The sequence below is a fragment of the Gossypium raimondii genome, chromosome 4 (genome assembly GCF_025698545.1).
Source record: "Gossypium raimondii isolate GPD5lz chromosome 4, ASM2569854v1, whole genome shotgun sequence".
Lineage (NCBI taxonomy): Eukaryota > Viridiplantae > Streptophyta > Magnoliopsida > Malvales > Malvaceae > Gossypium > Gossypium raimondii.
In genome coordinates this window covers 50512585-50532143 of record NC_068568.1, presented here as the reverse complement: position 1 = coordinate 50532143, position 19559 = coordinate 50512585, and the positions used below count along the sequence as shown (strand labels likewise).

General features: G+C 31.9%; 1 protein-coding gene across 1 annotated transcript; it reads right to left on the bottom strand.

The window, feature by feature from the left end:
• Positions 1–9538: 9538 nt before the first annotated feature.
• LOC105780440 (heavy metal-associated isoprenylated plant protein 9) lies at positions 9539–12397 on the bottom strand. The gene is made up of 5 exons (XM_012604776.2): positions 12086–12397; positions 11787–11973; positions 11167–11339; positions 10997–11087; positions 9539–10245 (listed from the first exon to the last, which is right to left on the bottom strand). The coding sequence occupies exons 1-5, from the start codon at positions 12104–12106 to the stop codon at positions 9803–9805; spliced, it is 915 nt and encodes a 304-aa protein (XP_012460230.1). The 5' UTR covers positions 12107–12397; the 3' UTR covers positions 9539–9802.
• Positions 12398–19559: the final 7162 nt, after the last annotated feature.

Below are 19559 nucleotides of genomic sequence, written 5' to 3'. Positions count from 1 at the left end.
ATTGCCAATGTCCCTCGAGCCAACTGATATCACTAGAGTGCAATTCTCTTCCTTTTTCATTTTTTTGGTTTTCTTTTGCCCAAAAGTCTCTCTCACTCTTACTGCTACCGTCGACATCATAATGATTGTTTGTGGTGATATTCTCAATACTTAGCTGTATCTACTCTATCACTTCCGTGATTTGGATTTGATTGTCATTTCCAATTTTTAGTAGAGCTCTCTCTGCTTTTTGTTAGCTTCGTCTTATTGAAAATTCACTAATGTTGAAAATCAAATGATATAAGAGGAGTTTTGACTACATTTATTTATTTAAAGGTTGAAAAACCTTATTCTAATTAATATTAAATAGATGAAGTGTAGTTCTATACGAATTCTACTTGTGCCACAAGAGGAGTTTCGGCCCTCGGCCTTAAGCCCTCCACATATCCCCTAGTTTTGCCACTGTATTATTTTTTAACAAGAATTTTGGTCACACAAATCTAACAATTCACTTTCCATTGTTTCTCTTTTGAAAATTTTAAACTAAGACTGTCTAAGAAGGGGAAACATTTGTTGTCACTCTGTATCAAAATTTGATGTTCTAGGTTGTTATTCAGTATTAGCGTTTAGTTGTTCTTCCATTTAATTTTTTTGCATTTTGCATCATGTTGTTTTGGGTTTCATGATCATACGGTGGAGACTATCATGATTCGTGAATGCATAGACTATCATGTTTTGGGTTTCATCGACCTGTGTTTGAATGCCTTCAAGAATTTTTTGTATCTGCAACTTCTCCGGAGATTCTTGTGGCAATTCATCTTTTTCCTCGCGATTACAAGCCCATTCTTGAATTTTGTTTTGGTGAACCTCCTGAAACTACCTAAACGTTAAATCTCCTACCACATACGTGGTAAGGCGATGGAACGGGGGAAACTAAGCTAAAGACTAAGCCTAATGTGTATCTTCTCTCTCCTATGCCAAAATTGGCTATTTTTAACAGCAAAATCTGACTCCATAATTGTCCCCAAAATTTCCTTGAACGGACCTTCATTGTTTAGTGCTTCAGTTAGACAAAGACTACCCCTGGTGTCATTTTTTGTCCCCTCACGATAGTGATATCACAATATTGTCGACATATGGGATGCTCCTTGGTAATTGGGTATTGTGATACCTAAAGAGGATATCACAATACCATTGTAGGTGGTCTTCATCTTGGACCTATTGGAGGTATCATGATTCCCATGTTTCAATATCACGATACCTCTATCTTCGGGGATGTTTTCGTGTAATTTTGGTCTACTGTTAAGTACCTACAACACTTAACACTTAAACAGACATTAGGGCCCCGATGGCACAATTGACCAATTTCGGTCTAAAAAATAAGTAAAAAGAGGTATTTACACTTACTAAAATGAAAATCTAAAATTAAGTTAAACTAATAAAAAGACTCTTAAATTGCTTAAATACAAGCTCATTAAGTGACACGATAAGCCTAATTTGACATATGAAATTATAACAGATCACCTTTCTTTCAAAATGTCAAATGCCTGAGTGCACTCCTCGTCAAAAATGAAGGGAACATCTTTCTGTAGAAGACGACTCAATGGTTTGGAAATTTGAAATAAATCCTTGATAAACCACCAATAAAACCTGGCATGCTCCAAAAAGTTACGGATCCCATAGTTAGAGGATGGAGGTGGTAGCTTTTCAATGACTTCAATATTAGCACGATCAACCTCTAATTATGGAATTGAATTAATTATTGAACATAAATCGTTATTAACTGTTCCAACTTGACTAGTAACATTTGGTATCCTATTCCGGTAATAGAAACAGGATATGGGTGTTACACCTTTCTTCGGGACACAGTGTGTCGAACTTACCCACTCACTATCAGAGATAGCGTAGACAATACTAGCATTTAACCATTTCGTTAATTCTTTCTTCACCACCTCCTTTCATTCGCCGCTGACCATCCACCATCGATTCCTCTAAGAGAATATTATGTTGAAAGAGAGATTGGCTTATACCTTTAATGTTAGTAATAGTCCACCCACTAGCCTTTTTGCACACTTGTAGTACTTGGTGAAGAGCGGTTTCTTATTCCACACCGAGTCGTGCAAAGATAATAATCGTTAAAGTATTATTCTCTCCAAAATACCCATACTTCAAATCTTCCAAAAGAGGTTTCAACTCAAGCTTGGGTGACTTCACTATAGATGATATCATTTTCTCGAAAGCATCCTCAAGAGGTTCCAATGGTTCCTTGCAATGCCTCCACCAATCTAGCTGATAAACTCTTTCCTGTTCAAGTTAGAATTCCATATCATCGTGGGATTCCCAGTCATCATCATTGTAACACCCCTAACTCGTATCCGTCATCAGAATAGGGTTACAGAGCATTACAGGACAAACAGAATATTAAACCATTCAAATCGTACATTAATACAAACATAATCAAATTTTATTCAAATACATCCATAATGTCTCTTAATCGAGCTCTCGAGGCCCTAGAAATACTATAGAAACAATCCAGGACTATATCAGAAAAATTTGGAAATTTTAGGAAAAATTTGAAAAATTTAGACTGCAAGGGTCACACGGCCGTGTGACTCACACGGCTGAGACACACGCCTGTGTCTCAGGCCAGTGGACATTTAAAATAGGGACACACGGCTGTGCCCCAGCCCGTGTCCGTACCCATGTAACTCACTGACTTGGGTCACACGGCCAAGCCACACGAAACCACCGTCATATACCAAATCACGAATGTACTCAAATCTCGCGTTCAATCCAAACTGAGTACTAAATTCGATAATATATTACTCATTTATTAACTATTTTTCCTTTTCCACGAGTATCTACGGAATCTTGATATAAAATATAAAATTACTCATTTATTAGCATATATTTCATTTCCAATCCATTTTACAATTAATACCCTTTTATTTTTCAAATTTTCACAATTACCCCAAACTTTTACAATTTCTGCAATTTAATCCCTTAATTAGTTAATTCATCAAATTAACTAATTTTCTCAAATCAATAATCTATCCAAATATTCTAGGCCCTCAAAAAGCCCCTACTAAACCTAAAAGTCACTATCAAACCCTACTATTTTGACATTCTCACAATTTAATCTCAAAATCAAGATTTAACAAAAATCTCTTTACAAATTCATCAAATAGCACAACAAATACTCCAAATAAATAATATTCAACAATGGAAACTTCCAAAATTTTTAGCAGAATCAGAAACAAAGGTACAGGCTAGCTGGACCTAGTTGCAACGATCTCAAAAACATAAAAATTACAAGAAACAGGTAAGAATTGAACTCACACGCAAGCTTCTATGCTCAACCGATTCTCCAAGCTATTCCTATGGTGTTTCGGCAATGGCAAAAGAAGAAATGAAGAAGAAAACTTATTTTTTCTAATTTGTTTTATTTAATTTCTATTTATTTACAATTATGTCATTAAAATCTCATTAATCTATCATTTTAATTTCTCTTGCCGTCCAACACTATCCATTAGGGACTAATTATTATATTGGTCCCTTATCACGTAATTACTAAGCTATTGAATCATTTAATTGAACTAATTATTAACTTTTACACTTTTTTCAATTTAGTTCTTTTTCTTTAATTAACTATCTAAACGTTAATATTTCTAAACCAAATTTTAATACGGATTTAATAACTCTATAAATATTCTAAAAATAATAATTACGAGTCGACACAAAGAAAATTTGTGGTCCCGAAACCACTACTCTATGACTACTGAAAATCGGGTTGTTACAATCATGGCATGACTCATCCTCCTTTCTAATAGAGAACTCTCTATGTGCACTAGATTGTTCAGTCCCAACAGGCCCCATGCTCTCAACATCCAAAAATCGCTCCACTTCACACTCTTCTTGTTCTGCAAATGTTCCTTTTTCCTTGGACACAATCATCACGGATATAGACATCTCTCTAGCGGATTCTACTACTCTCAACCTGTTCTTTATTACTCTCATACAATCTGGCATAGAAATACTACAATTGAGCCGCACTCTCGACTCCATTCCCAATTAAGCCTCATAATATTCTCTTGAATCTTTCCCAAGCTTGACCTAAAGTCTCGGTACTCTCTTGTTTGAAGTCGGACAACCCTTTGTAAGCGATAAGCACGGTGGTCATAGAAATATTTCGCTTCAAGAATAGGTATAAAAATTCCTCCCACGTAGTGATAGTGTTGGGAGGCAACATATCCAACCACTCCCTTGCTTTTCCTCTAAGAGCAGATGATATCAATAACAATCGAATATTATCGTTAGGAATCCCCTCATAACCCATAGTGCTGCATATGTGATCAAACCTGCGAAGCATATTCAATCACACACAATTTTTTTGAAAATCCTTGCTTGACTAAAATTCAACATGGTACAATTCAATAAATTTGCAAAATAATCCAATCCAATAAATTTGTGCTAAAAATCCTCCTAAAAAATCAAATGTTTTTTTATTAAAAAAAACGAATAAATATGTTAAATTACACGGCAACGTAGATGCATGTGAAAGTTGCAATTGGCAGAAGCACAAACCAATTCATGTTATCATACGTTTTCTCCTCTTATTTGTTTGGCGGTTCAAGATTGACGGACTTTTCCTTTTCTCATGGAAATTGATTGGGTCATTCATTAATATTATTTTTTTGTTAGTTGGGTGTTCGAAGTGTAATTTGCCTTCATCCTCACCATTCAAATTAATTTCGAATGCCCATCTCATAAAATGTCAAATCTCTCAGCCGTTTCTGCCTAATTTAATAGCTTTCTTTGGTCAAAATATGTTTATAGTCCCTGAACTTTTTGAAAATTAGGAATTTAATTTATATACTTATATTTTTAGGAATTTAATCCCTTTACTTTTCATATTTCAAAATGTAGGTCCAATTGTTAATACCTTCAATTCTTTTATTAAATCCAGGTTAATTACAAGATCTTTTTTTAATTACATGGAGTAGTTTTCTTTTAATTTGAAAAGTAAAGAAACTGAAATCCTAGAAATACAAGTGCAGGGCCTAAATTCCTAATTTTTAGAAAGTACAAGCACTATAGTCACATTTTAACCATCTGCTTTCCAGAATTAAACTTTTCTCTTAACTCATAAGAAGCTTGCAAGGCAGTGCAGTGAGATTTGAATGAGAAGGAAAGCATGTTTGAGTCCGTAATTCTGACCCACAAGACTTTAAAGCCACTCCATGTCCCACCCATGGTAGACGTGCAGGAATTGGATTACTTTTAAATTTTTTTAATAAATTTTCATTTAATTAAAAGAATTTACAATCTAGTAATTGAATTATTCAAAAAAAATTATTTAAGTAATTAAATTATTAAAATCAAAACTATATAACTTTCTTTATTCACACAATTTGCAATAATCGAAAACTTTTTTTTTCTTTTTATATAATTCACTTTTTTATAAAATAAATTTAAAAATCATAAACTAAAATTCCAGAGTTACATAGTCGTAATCTGAAATTTCAAAGTTAAAAGTTTGACTTTCATGTACATGTGAGCATCACTCGTTAATTCACATGGCTTGATGTACACGCCATGTTCTTGCAATATGTGTTGATTATCACATAGATTAAATTAATTATATTTAGAAAACATTTTAATATATATAATAGGAAAATCATAATGTTTTTAAATTAAGAATAAATATGAAATATTAATATAAAAATATAAATTAGCTATTTTCTTTTGAATAGGAATTTGTATGTACAAAATTTAAAAGATTTTATATAATTAATTTATAAAAGTAGACATTATTTAGTAGAATTTTAAATGAAAAGTATTAGTTATTATATTGTTTTTTATGTTAAAAATAAAGATAAAATAAGAAAATAATTTTTTGTTAAATACTTGAAAATTAACTTTTTTTACAACTATTTACTTTAATTTATATTTTATATTTATAATGTTATCTTTTACTTTTATTTTAAAATTATAATTTGATTTGTGCATGTGATATTCATTTTTGTGAGATTTTTTCTTATTTTTAAAAGTAAATTAATAGGTCATGCTATGTTACATAGTTTGATAAGTAATAATGAATATATAAAATATTCTTTTAACAATTTTATTATAGGTTAATATCTATTATTTTTAATACAATGCTTATAACTATCCATATTCCCTTTCAATGCACTCAAATTCATATCCTCCTATATTAACAATAATATTTATGCAATATATAACATATCTTAAAAGGTAATGAAGCCGTAATAAAAAATATATAAGTAAATTTTACACTTTAAAAATTAAAATTCTTTACCGGAAAAAATAGAAATAAAACGTGAGTATTAATAATTTATTAATACTAAATTATGAGACATTGATGTTGTAAATAGAAAACTTTTATCTAAAAATTTATGATTTCAAAATTTTAAATTTTAGTTGTTTTGTAAAAAGAATTAATTTTTTTATTGTTTTCCAACTGAATTAAGATTCTATTAATGAATAATTTCAATATAAATATATATTTTATACTATTTTTATAACTACTCATAATTTCTAATCAAGGACACAATTATCAATATAGATTTATGGATAATAATGTTATGAATGAAAATGAAAGAAATAGAATTAAAAGAGAAAAGTTTGGTACTTGGTAGACCCCACAAATATTTTCTATCTTTTTAAGTTAAACGTTTGGCTGCATCTTTATTTTCTATCTCAGCATTCCAACACTTGATTTGGGAAAGCTAAAAGTAGGTTCAATATTTTCTGTTCTTATAGAAAAAGAGATTTGTGGAATTGGAGGTCTTCAAATTTCCATCCAGCAGAAGAATGATTAAGGTATCGATTATGGCGGAGCTGTTAGGAGAATGCAAGGTGGCGCTAGCAAGGGTGAGGGAGAGGCTGTTAACACCAACCCCAACCTTTCATTTTCACCCTTTCCCTTCTTCTTCTCGTGATTCTTCTTTCCTTGTTTACTTTTAGTAATTTAATGTTTCTAGTTTGGATCTTTTTCTGTGTTTCTTTTTCCTTTTACATATAATTTTCATCATCCTCATTCTTTTCTTAGTGCTCTACGATAATGTAAATTTCAGTAACCCTTTTTCTGTTTCCTTATTGTAGTCAACAGCTTAATTATGAGACATCGGTGTGGGCAGAATCCTAAATTAGTTCCTTTGTATTCACCTTATCACTACCTCTACGAATAAAAACGACTTACATTTTATCCCAGGTAAATTATTCTTATATATTAGATTAAAAAGTAAATTATTTTTTATTAAAACTTTCATCTATTTCTACAGTTAAATATTGATCTCTATATGTCAACATGATGTATATATGGCATGTCACGTGTCATTGTCTAGTTATTTTGTCAATCGCATCAGTTTTTAACGATACAAATGAATGAATCTTTTAACAAAAATGAACAATTTGCTCTTTTATCTAATATACATGGACTAACTTGTCTATTTTTTTAATAGAGGGAGCAAAATGTAATTTAACTCCTAATACAGTGGCCTCCATAGTACTTTTATTAGAGATGCCCAATGATGGTTATTAAAAATTCATATAAAAATGAAATGATGTTTTGATTGTAATGATAAATTAAGTTAAAGGTTTTGCATGCATGATATTCTTAGTTCAAATCTTATTAATTTATAGGTACATTTTTTATTGATTTATAAAATATATAAAATGAACAAAAACACTCTCATAACGATATAACTTATTTTGCACGTAGAAGATTATTTTGATAATTTCACAATTAAGTTGGTGTTCGATTAGCTCGTGACTTAAATATAAATACTTTAAAATAAAAAAAATTTCTCCAACAAAAATGAAATTGAATGGAGGTTTGGCTCAAAGAATATAAAAATAATTTTGATAATAGATTATTTTGTCTGGTTTATTTGGTTGTGATGTAAGATTTGATGTTTGATTGATGAAACTTAAGATTATTTATTAAATTCTTATTATAAAATTTATTTATTTTTAAAAAGTTTAGTTTTATTTTTCATAGTCACAATTTTCATAAATTACAATAAATTGTGATAATTACTGTTTTTATTACATATTAATAATTAAATATATGATGTTGTAATAATTATAATAATCGTGAAAAATGATTGCATCAACAATCATAATTTGTAAAATTTTAAGATAATGTAGTCATTAAGTTAATTATTTTGAAATAAAAATATTAAATTTTAAGACGTTATAGGACCATGTCAATACTATCGTTAGGATAGACATCGTAGTGTCAGTGTTGATCCTTCCTTATATGTAACCATATTATAAAACCAATATTTGGTTAAGTAGATCCAAATTTGTTCTTTTAGATTTCCTTAGTTATAACTAAAATAGATTCAATAAGTTACTAACGGCAACTAAAAAAATATCAATGGAAACTTAAATTTTACTTTTTTTATATATCATATTTGGGGTGGAGATGAAAATAACAAAATTTGAATTCGTGTCTAACGATGTCCGATACACTCCATACAAATTAAAAACTCGTATAAAATTTTGTTTCAAATAGATCAAATTGTCGAAACCATTTTTATGATTTGAAAAATGGGGATCGACTTTTGAAAATAAAATGTGGAGTCGCCACCGATCTTTTATTAATGTGTGATCGGCTCACCATTAAAAATAAATTTTAGGTCTGCGAAATTTGAGAAAACAGGTTCGGGAGTCGGTTACGCACGAGAAAGGGTTAGCACCCTCGTAACGCCCAAAATTGGTACCGAATCGATTGTTTAATGTCTTAATGTTGCAATTTTGAAAAGATTTTAAAATACGATCCTTTGAAAAGAAAACTTGAGTAAGATGATTTGGATATTTATTTCGATCAAAGAAAATGAAACGAAAAGCAGCGAAAAAAAAAACTCGAATCACCTTTAAGAAAATTTTTTCTGTATATTGAATGTGTGTGTGATACAATATGCCTTTTTTTGCGTTTTTTGTCCCCCCTTACAAATACTGAAAACTGGCTTTATATAGCCGAAAATGAAATACCAAAATTACAACCAAAACATCTCGCTTCCTTTTCTTTTTTTCTCTTTTCTTTATTTTCTGTCGATTTCTGCTTTTTTCTTTGCCTTCTCTGCTTTGTTGTGTTCGTTTGTCCTTCTTGCAGGTACAACGTACAGAGGCGCAGGCGCACGCGTACGGAGGTGGTGGACGTAGCACCATGTACGTGGGGAGAGGTGTGCGTGGCAGCGGCGCAGGAGGCTCTGGAAACCCTAGGGGTTTCCGAAAATTATTCAAATCGGGCCATAGTGTATTGGGCCTGGGGTTTTGGGTATTTTAGGCTGAATTATGTTTGGTATTAGGAAATTCGAGTTTGAGCTATTTTGTAGTAGGGTTTTGGGTTTAGTTGGGTCTGTAATCTGGGCTAAGTTAATTGGGTCTGTAAAAGCTGGACATTAATAGTAGAATTTATTTATTTATTTGGTTTTTATATTTGTATCGGGCCGGGCAAAAATGGGCTCTTACACAAATTATCATCCTCATTCAGCACAACATTGTATGACATTTATAAGGGCTCAAGATATAATGGAATAAACTATTATGAGTATGCCTTTCGTACAGAATGGTCAAGTAATTAATCAACCCAGTCGTACAAATGATCCCACTTTCCCACATTCCCTGATTGATCATGTGAGAACCGTCCACCAGATTTCTCTAAAACTCTCATCTCCAGTGGTAAGGACTGAACATTAATTATATATACTAGTTATCTGTATACTTCTCAACCTTATAGTAAAATTGAAATAATCTACAGGTAGAAAAAGAAGTTTGTCGTAATGATAAATCATCACGAAATGCAACAAGCGTTGGGATTTTCATCGCTAAAAAGCTGAGGAGCAGGCGGCATTTGCTCGATAACGTAAAGGGGCTGGTAATAGTAAATCATTCTCTTCATGGTTTCCTCCTCGTTACCATGATTGCCACTATTTTCCTCTGCTTCTGCAGATCCTTCTTTCTTCCCTTCTTCTTTGTTTTCACCTTCTTCAGAGGACTTTTCTTCTTTTTTCTCTGCGTTTTCTTCAGGTTTGGCTTCTTCGGTCGGCTTCTCTTCGCCCTCTTTCTTTTCTTCTTGTTTCTCTGGCTCAGGTTGAGGCTCAGGCTCTGGTTGAGGCACGATCCTTGCCTGTTTTTTCGTGCGTCTATATACATAATCCACTAGCTTGTTTGCATCCATGGTGCCCGTCACTGTAACTTTTCCTGTGCTATGCTCTGTTACGGCAGTCTGTACGCCTGTAACATGTGTCCATTAAACAACATCAATCATCCCTAATGAATTTTTGGGTAAATTATACCCAAAGTTAATAAACTAGTAGTAAGTTTATGTTTTGAATATTCAACTTCAAAAAGCTACAAAATGAGTATTGAACTATTCAAATGTTTTCATTTAAGTTACTGGCTTGTACCGGCTGCACCAATCAAAAGCTCTTAATCCCCTTTCTCTTTGATAGTTCATTTATTTTCATGAAACAACTTTGGTCATCACAAATCTATGATCCAAAATCTAAAAAATTTTCTTGTCCAATCTCCTACACTAGCCGTCAAAAGACTTAGATCTAAGGTATATTCTTCTACTCATCAATGGGTACTGATCTACCATATTGATCGTTAAATCGTCGCTTGAAACTCACTAACCGAACTTAAAAAAACACACTTAACAACCCAGTAACTTAAATAAAAACTTTTAAATAATTCAGTAACTTAAATGAAAACTTTCAAATAGTTCAGTAACCATTTTGTATCTTTTTAAAGTTATATTCAAATTTATCAAACCTTGGATGTAATTTACTAAGTGCTTGTCACGTTGGAAAGGCCCCACCACCGCCATTGTCTGCCTAATATGGAATTCCTTTTCTGTCTTATATTTCTTTAGTTTCCCATTCAGTTGGTCAATCACACTCATAAATTATCATCTAGCTTTTTGCGGTTAAGTGGCAAAAGGGTACGGTTGTTGAATTGGCTTGAAACTTAACCAACATTATACCTCTCATTTTTAGTATCTTTTTCTTGAGCTGGTCAGCACAGGCTTGGCAATGCATGTCTACATTAAGCTCCACGGTTGCTAATCCACTAACCTGGAATTATCAAACCAATCAACACCCTTCAATACTTCTATATATGAAGTAAATGAAATTATAAGACGTTAGATGAGACCTGTGAAGTGACAACTTCTGGTATAGGTTCACCCTCAGCTGGTGGCAAAGGAGACAGTACTTTAGCTCTTCTCTTGGTTTTCTTCATGATCTTAGCACATATTGTTTGAGGCTCAATTATTCCCTTTATTGTCACTTGGTTTTGAGCCATGTCGATCTCCACTCCTTCCACACCTGCTAACCATTTGTGTATATTTTTATTTGTCTCAAAATAGAGATAAATAAGTAAAAGAATCAAAGAGGCAAGTCGGAGTATATTTTATTTTCTCTAATAAAAAAATTAGATAAATTAGTCCTTAAACATTATATTAACAGTAATTTGATCTTTTCTGTTAAAAAAATTATCCATTTGTATTGTTAAAAACTGACGTGATTGTTGGAATAAGTAGACAATGACATATAACATGCCACATGTATCTCATACTAATGTACAAGATCAATTTTTAATAACAGGAATGGAGACAAAAGCACGGTTTGCTCTTTGAGTTAATGTATAAGAATTAATTTATTTTTTCTTAGTAGAAATAATAAAAATACAATATGACTCATAATATGAGATCCTTGATACTTTTACCAAATAAATATATACCAATTAATTTATATGGATAAATATATAATTACCTCTAATCTTCATGATGGATTTCTCAATCTTCTTTGCACATCCCACACAATGCAAGTCCACTAACAAGATAAAAGGAGGAGGCGGAGGGGTGGGTGCCGGTGGTTCCCCTTTCTTTTCTTCTGTTGCCTTCTCTTCTGCCTTCTCATCCTTTTTCTCCTCTGGTTGAGCCTCTACCGGCGGTTGTTCCTGCCAAACATTTCCAATTAATGCCAACATAAGTTAGCAAAAAGGAACCCATATTGAATTATATACGTGCATGCAAACTGTTTTCCTTTCTTTAACAAAGCCAGTCTCTCACCTGCTTAGTTTCCTCACCCATTTCCTCTATAAATTAACTTAAATAACTAAGTCAGGTACTTGGTTAAGCAGTAGTAGAGTAGGTTTTATATAGAAGAGAGTGAGATGGAATAAGGGATGGACGGTGGGGTTAATAGTATATGAAGGAAAACTATGGGATTCCAAAGCACATGTAGTGCCACTCAGCATACAAAGAACCTCTTAGTTTAATATTTCTTTTTGGAGGTCTTTCCGATCTCCAAGGCAGAATATGTAAGGAAAAAAGGGGCCGGGGAGGTAACCAGTGGAGCAGAGTTGGCAGATTTATAGACAAGATTGAGGGAGCTGAATCGGATAAAAGGATAGATGAGAAAAGAACCAATTTGACGATGATAATGCCATACTTCTTCCATCTTCCACCGAACTTGGGGTGGATTTAGTGACCCTTGTTCTCTCTCAATTTTACTATTAAGCAAATTAGTTTTTTTTAAAAATTAGAATAATTTAATTCTATTAAGTAATTAAAGGTAATTAATCATGATATTAATATTTTTTTAATTTTAAATAAATTTAATTGATATGATAATAAATTTAATTTTCATAATTTATATATTTTATCAATTTGATCATATTAAATAATAAATTTTAATTTTTTTTAGAGGTGGTGATCTGTCAGACAAGTGTTGGGGGAATCTAGTACCGCCAAATCACATGCTTTGTCAGCTATGAAAACCTTGGTTCTATTGCCACGTATGTATCCACGATGACCCACCTCGAAAGTGGTTGTTAAATTTGGTGTTGGTTCTTTTTCTTTGGTTTTCCGCCTACCAATGAAAAATGGTCACATCTTTAACCATAACTACATGTGTTTGGTATGTTAGGAGCCAGCATTAGTTTTTGTCGGATGCATCATCCATATATCCTACTGGACATGAAAGCGCTGCTTAACTGTTAGCCTAGCTTTCGGTTGGATACACATGGAGCACAATGTCCACTCATTTTACCTTTATTTTCTATGTTTGAACTTCTTCGAATTTGTCTCTTTTTACGTTAAATTCCTAAGCTTCATGTTACATTGTTTTTTCAATGTGCAATCTCTTTACTTGTATCAATTTTGTTTCTTTTATGTAGAGATAAAAAAAAAACATATATTACTAAACATGCTTGTATTAAATGTGTGTCATCATTATTTATATTGATGTAAGTGCTTAACAAGAGAGGAGATGATCATGGTAACAAGAAAGTCGGTTCATCTAGATAGGCAAAGAGCTGGAGTGAGAGAAAAAGGAAAAAGGAAGCTTAAGGTAAGTATTCGGGACGTGCTGGGCTGAATGCTTAAAAGTTGCCAAAAAGGGAGAGAAGAGTTTCTTGTCATTGTGTGTTGGGGTGTATATAGGGGGAAAAGAACCCCATGTTCGGTAGTGGCATGTCGTTGACAAACTCAGGATATGGAGAATGTGTGATCAGTCAAGTGATAAGATTGTTATACCTTAGTTGTCATCAAGTATAGTATTATTTTGACATTCTCTTTTTTTAGATAATACAAAGTTGCTAGTCTTAGTAGTTCCCTCTTGGGGAATAAATGCATACCTACTAAAAATTGGGTGTCTGGATTGAGGGTCTGTTATTTAGCGGGTTAATGGCTAATCACGTAGTGACCAGTCGGGTGGTATAAGTCAGAGCCTCAAAAGGTCGTCCATAGTAGCCAGAGGATGCAAGTTAAAAAAGACCATCTGAAGATGCTTCCAAAATGCTTCTTGTGATGCCACGTGTTCATATCGAAGTAGGGGTATAACAATTTAAATAATATTTTTTTCTATCATATCCAAAATTAGGTTTATCTGTAAAATTGAAATGTTAACAATTAGTTATGTTATGCTTAGGAAGGAAGCATATACCAATTTTGGAGAAAAATTATAAAAGAAATGTAGAGATGGCTGAAACGTGGGATCAAAAAATATTAAGTTTTTGCGTGTAAAGATGTATTGGAAAGTAGATATCACATGGGATGCTGACCTTGAAATTACAAACCTTTGTCTTCCTTTTTCTTTTTCAACTTCTTTGCCTTTCTTAGGTTTCCGAAAGGCTATTATACTATAATTCATGTTTATAATATATAAAAAAAATCGAATCCTCAAAATTTTGATTTAAATTTCAAACTAACTAATTCTTTTATTTTTAAGAAAATTATTTTCTGTGATCGGAAATTTTCAATTTAAAATCAAAGCTTAACTAATGATACATATCCTGTGTAATATATATTAAAAAAAGGATATGCAACGAATTCGAGTAGTAGATTCATTAGATGAAGTGAGTTCATCCATGATCGATATCAAGATTCGATTTGTAAGTTTACTTGTTTAATAGTGTAATGTGCGCATGTATGAATTTGAACCTATAATGTCTAAAAAAACAATGGATATGTGACCATATTTGAAACCTGGTTATGAAGTTAAATATTCCATTAACCCATTATTCGTAAAAGTGTCATGAGGACCTCTATATTAAGATTCAGATTGCATTTTGTCTCTTTTACTAAAAAAATGAGCAAATTAGTCTCTGTACAATAGATTAAAGAGCAAATAAATTTTTTCTGTTAAAAATTTCATCTATTTGGACAGTTAAAAATTAGCGGAATTGATGGAATAACTAAATAATAACATGTGACGTGCCACGTGTATACATGGACTAATTTTTAACACCAAAAATAGATAAAGTTTTTAACAAAATGACCAGCTTACTTTTTGATCTAATAATATATAAAGATTAATTTATCTATCTTTAAAATAAAAGTAAAATACAATTTCACTTCTAATGCAAGGACCTCTATAATCCTTGTAGCCTGGAATACCAAACTTTATCTATAAAGAGGTGATCGATCTGGAATATTTCTCCTTCCCAGTTCCGATCTATCAATTCGACGGGAAGAAAGCAAGGCTAATACGCATTGCTATGTCGGTTTGGTGTTCCAAAATTGACAGATAAAATAAAGTATGGAGCAGAAGGGATGAGAAAGTGAAAGCCTAACTTGCATTTGTGGCAAATATTTGGGATAACCCAAAACCAACGGAATTACAAGAATTCAGACTCTTATTTCTTTCTGCTCCATAATTAGTCTCACCCACTTCCACCCAACAATTATATCTTCTAACTTGTAAGTGATTCACACCCATTTTGGGCTGAAAATATTTGTGTGAAAACTGTATTCTGAAAAAAAAAATTATATGAGTAGCTTTCTTTTAAGTAGACATTCATAGTTCTAATTTCAAAATTTTTAAATATATTTGGTTTTCTCTCTCACCAAGTCGAAAGCCTCATAATTTTTGATAATTTTAAACACTAAAAAACATGATTTTGATAAAAATATATATTTTGATTGCTAATTTGTGATTAAAATTTTAATTGAGTGTAATTATAAATTAAAAACTTAATTAAATGACAATAATGGAAAAAGATGTAGAAAAGTAAGGGGTGTTTGGTGTCCCAACTAATAGCATGGGCGGTTTGTAGAATCTGGATGATTGATTAATCAAACCATTAAAGCAATCAATTCTCAACCACCCAATTACTTTTGTTTTCTAAATTCTAGTACACTTACTTTTTACAAAATCAAATCACTTCATTTATTTATTCATTAATATTATTTCTTTTATCCAGAACCATGTTTTCAACTGTCTTCACAAAGTGATCCCCTAATGCATTTTCAAAAATATCGAAACAAATAGTTTTTATAGATACTAAAACATATATACAAAATATTTTAATTTAAAAAAATATGAAGTGATATGTAATATAGTTACCTACCACTACATTCCATTGAATTTTTTTAAAGAAAAAGAAAACCAATACATTTAAGGGAGGTCAACTGCTTCCAGAGAAGTTTCTGAAGTGTTGTTTGTTCGGAATCGATGGGCCCTTCAATGAGACGGTATTGTCCTCGGGTTGAGCTAAAGTTTTGTTGCCCAATTTTATAGAGAACTCGAGTGCTTGAGGTGAACAAGTTCAACCAGAACGGGAGTGCCTCATTGGATCAAGTTGTGTGTGGCGCACAACCACCTATTAAGGGAACGTGAACTTACGCTCTTGGTAGAGTTTTAACCCATGCCCCATAAATGAAAACAATGGGCATGTATAAGTGGTTGTGCGTGCTCAAACCAACAAGGCATTTCTACTCTGTTCAACCCATTGCCTAAGGCACCCAGGTTTTCTGTAGAGATCATCATTGTTCTAACATCGTGAATCGTATTCTTTGACATAATTAAACATCTTTCATACATGGTTGTACTATAAAGACTAATGTTGGGTGTGCCACAATTTGTGCAGTGCAATGTGAGTGCTCAAGATAAGATTTTTCTCTCCTACATAGTGGGAGAAATATATTAGCCCTCTTGATTTAATGAAACTAGAAATGCATGAGCATACTCAAATTAAATGATATGAGATATCATACTTATTTGTTTATCTTAGTTTACTCGGAAATTAAGAAACAAGAGATTTAAGGTAAGACTATTCCATGATTTGTGTTCAATTAAATATAAAGGACAAAGGGATATACTACGTAATAATATTATCATAGAAGACCATGTCGAACCACATCTTCTTATGACTTGGGTAGCAGTAATGCATTGCTAGATGTCGCTCACTGTTTGTAACATTAGAATTGTTTTAATATTACTACCAACGTTACAAGATCCTAGAGGGTCACACTCTTTGGTAGCGACAATCGGAATGTAATGAAGGTTAGGATTATGTTTAACCTGTCTTAAAAGTTAAATTGATTAAAAATATTCTAATAATTAATTTAATTTAACAATATTAAAATAAATCATAATATATGTATTTAGCTTATGCGCATATATATATATATAAAAAGGATTAAATTATAAATATGCCTTTTTGAATTATTAAATATTGTATTTAATGAAAATTCGATTAAGAAAATAAAAAAAAAGATGTTAGGATTTAAATTAAATCGATATCACCTTAAGCGAAGGAGAAAATCTCGTTTTAAGAGATGTATATTATATTTTCCCTCTTAGTGGTTAATGGTTTTGAATAAAAGGAAGGACTAATCCCATACTCAAAGTAACTTGAATTAAAACTTTGACTAGCAACAAAATTCAATTCTTTTTGAAAAAGTTTTAGAGTTTTTTTGATCGTTTTCTTCTAGGTGGATAACGTAGAGGTTAGGAATTTTTCATTGTTGTGTTGTTTTCAGATTGCGTAAGGTATATTTTTGACCTTCTCTCAATCCTAGTTTGTTCTTCAGACATGGATCCATAGCTTGTAGTCATCATAATATATTTTACTGTTGTGCCAAGAGGTGTATCGGCAATCCATTTGTGGTACCTGAGCCACTTGTATGATACAAATTCAAGCTACTTTCGATTGAATGATGTGATTGTATGAGATACATGTTTTTTGGTTCGATTTGACTGATTTGTTATATATGCTATATATGTTTTCTATTTAGATTAATTTATAGCATGATTCGTATTTGATTAAATGTTAATCGCATGTTATAATATGTTTTATTGATTCACCTAATTAATTTGTTAATTGTTAAACTGGATGCTTATTGGAGTTTGTTATTCACGGTAAGTAGTTAACTATATGGTAACAAAACAATGGAACAAATGTTATTCCAATAAGAAATTACATTGATTTTCAATATGGGGTATGTTTATGTTTTGGTTAAAAATTGGCAAATGTTAATGATTTTTCCACAGAAATCAAAGTGCAATTTCTTAATTTTTGTTAGGACTACGGCTCGTCAACCTTGTAAGGGGGCTACACCCCTTTGACCCCCTATACGTAGACCACATTAATTGTAGGAAAATTTATGTAATTCAAATTAACAAGTGATTGAATGACAACATATTATATTTGTATGCAAGTATGTTGTATACCAGGGTTGATATGTACGGTGTTTGCAAATGCATGATTATAGCCCAAAAGCTTGATAGTTTTATATTTTACAAATAAATTTATATTTGTATATACATATATTAAATATTTTTAAAATATATCGATAAATCTGAAACAGTACACCAAAACATATTGGTATTGATACATATCAATTCCAATCACGAGATTCAAATCTATGTAGTTGGAGTCAAAACTCAATTTATTCATACAGAGATTTTATCAAGAAGAAAAGTTGAAACTTCAAAATGATAAACTTTGGAGTTCAATAAGGATTGAGGACGAATTAGGAAGGTCAAAGCTTGCCTATTTACTTAAATACTCAAATTGTGACCACGAGCCCATATGGGAGAATGATAACATCAATCGGCGTCACACTTGAAGAAGCCCAAGCAAGCCCACGAGCTTAAATCATGTTATCCAGCTCATTTGGAGTAATTTACACCTAGTTATTTTGTTCAGGTATTATTTGTTAATATGGATGTATGGGCATGTTTAATTTAGCCCAATAATGCTATTTTATTTTGTAAAAATTCAGTCCATGCCTTAGCCAATAAGTCGACCGAATTCCCTTTTTTATTTGCCTTAGTTTCTATACTTTGTTATTTTTTTCATGTTTAAACTTAGTGATTTGACTTACAACCTATTTAGCAAGTAATAATAGTTTCATAAGGATTCCCCTAGCCTTTTCCTATGTAAAAGCTATGTTGCCCCTTGTATTAATAAAATTTTAACTTGTGGACTCTTCAACCACCAATTTACTTACTAGGTTGTCATTCCTAGGGATTGGTTAGAGCCAATTGTGTTCTGTAAAGGATTTTATAGGATTCCATTCAATCTTTTTCCATCTTTCTTGAATATTTAGTTTATATTAATCTTTTTCTAACACTCCATATTCTTGTGAACTTTCAAGTTCCAAGATCCAAAGATTTCTGTTTTAAACATCAAGAATATGATATTTCTCAATTTGTTTGCAATTTTCCATTCTTTCTTTTCAAATCTAGTTCAGTTTTCTCTATTCTATCAAATAGCGGCTATTTGTTTGATTTCTAGCTTAAGAACTCTTCAAGAAGTACATTTCTTATAAAAAAAATCCATCAAGAATGCATCGATTTGATGAGATCTCTCTTCTTTCTTCTAATCGATTACTTCTACTCATCTTATTGATTTGTTTTGCTTTGATCTTGAGTTTTATTAATCTATTTGGATTGTTTTAATTTCATATCAAGGTTCGACCACTCTTGTTGTTCAAGAGAGGTTTCCTTTACTTCAAGAAACCTCCTCGGAGAAACGATCGAGTTGAGACAAGCAGGAACGATAGAGGAGTATCGACGTCGATTTCATGAGTTGTTACCTCGGGCTGAATCTATGTGGGTAGATCAATTGAATGACATACTTACCACAAGGTTGTCAAGTTCCATTCGATTAGAAGTGGAGATGCAAAAACCTTCGAATTTAATTCAAGCAATGAACTTGGCAAGAACTTTGAGAAAAACAACAATTAACCAGGTCTATCAGCTTGCATGAATCATTGTGGCAAAATACGTTTTCAAACTGAAGGGGAACTTCTG

What these genes read in the sequence shown, in the direction of transcription:
- LOC105780440 (XM_012604776.2), bottom strand. Translation starts at nt 12,106, where the DNA reads ATGGGTGAGGAAACTAAGCAG. An exon ending in TGGGTGAGGAAACTAAGCAG is followed by an intron (nt 11,974 to 12,085) that starts GTGAGAGACTGG and finishes AATGTTTGGCAG; the next exon opens with GAACAACCGCCGGTAGAGGC. An exon ending in ATCCATCATGAAGATTAGAG is followed by an intron (nt 11,340 to 11,786) that starts GTAATTATATAT and finishes AATGGTTAGCAG; the next exon opens with GTGTGGAAGGAGTGGAGATC.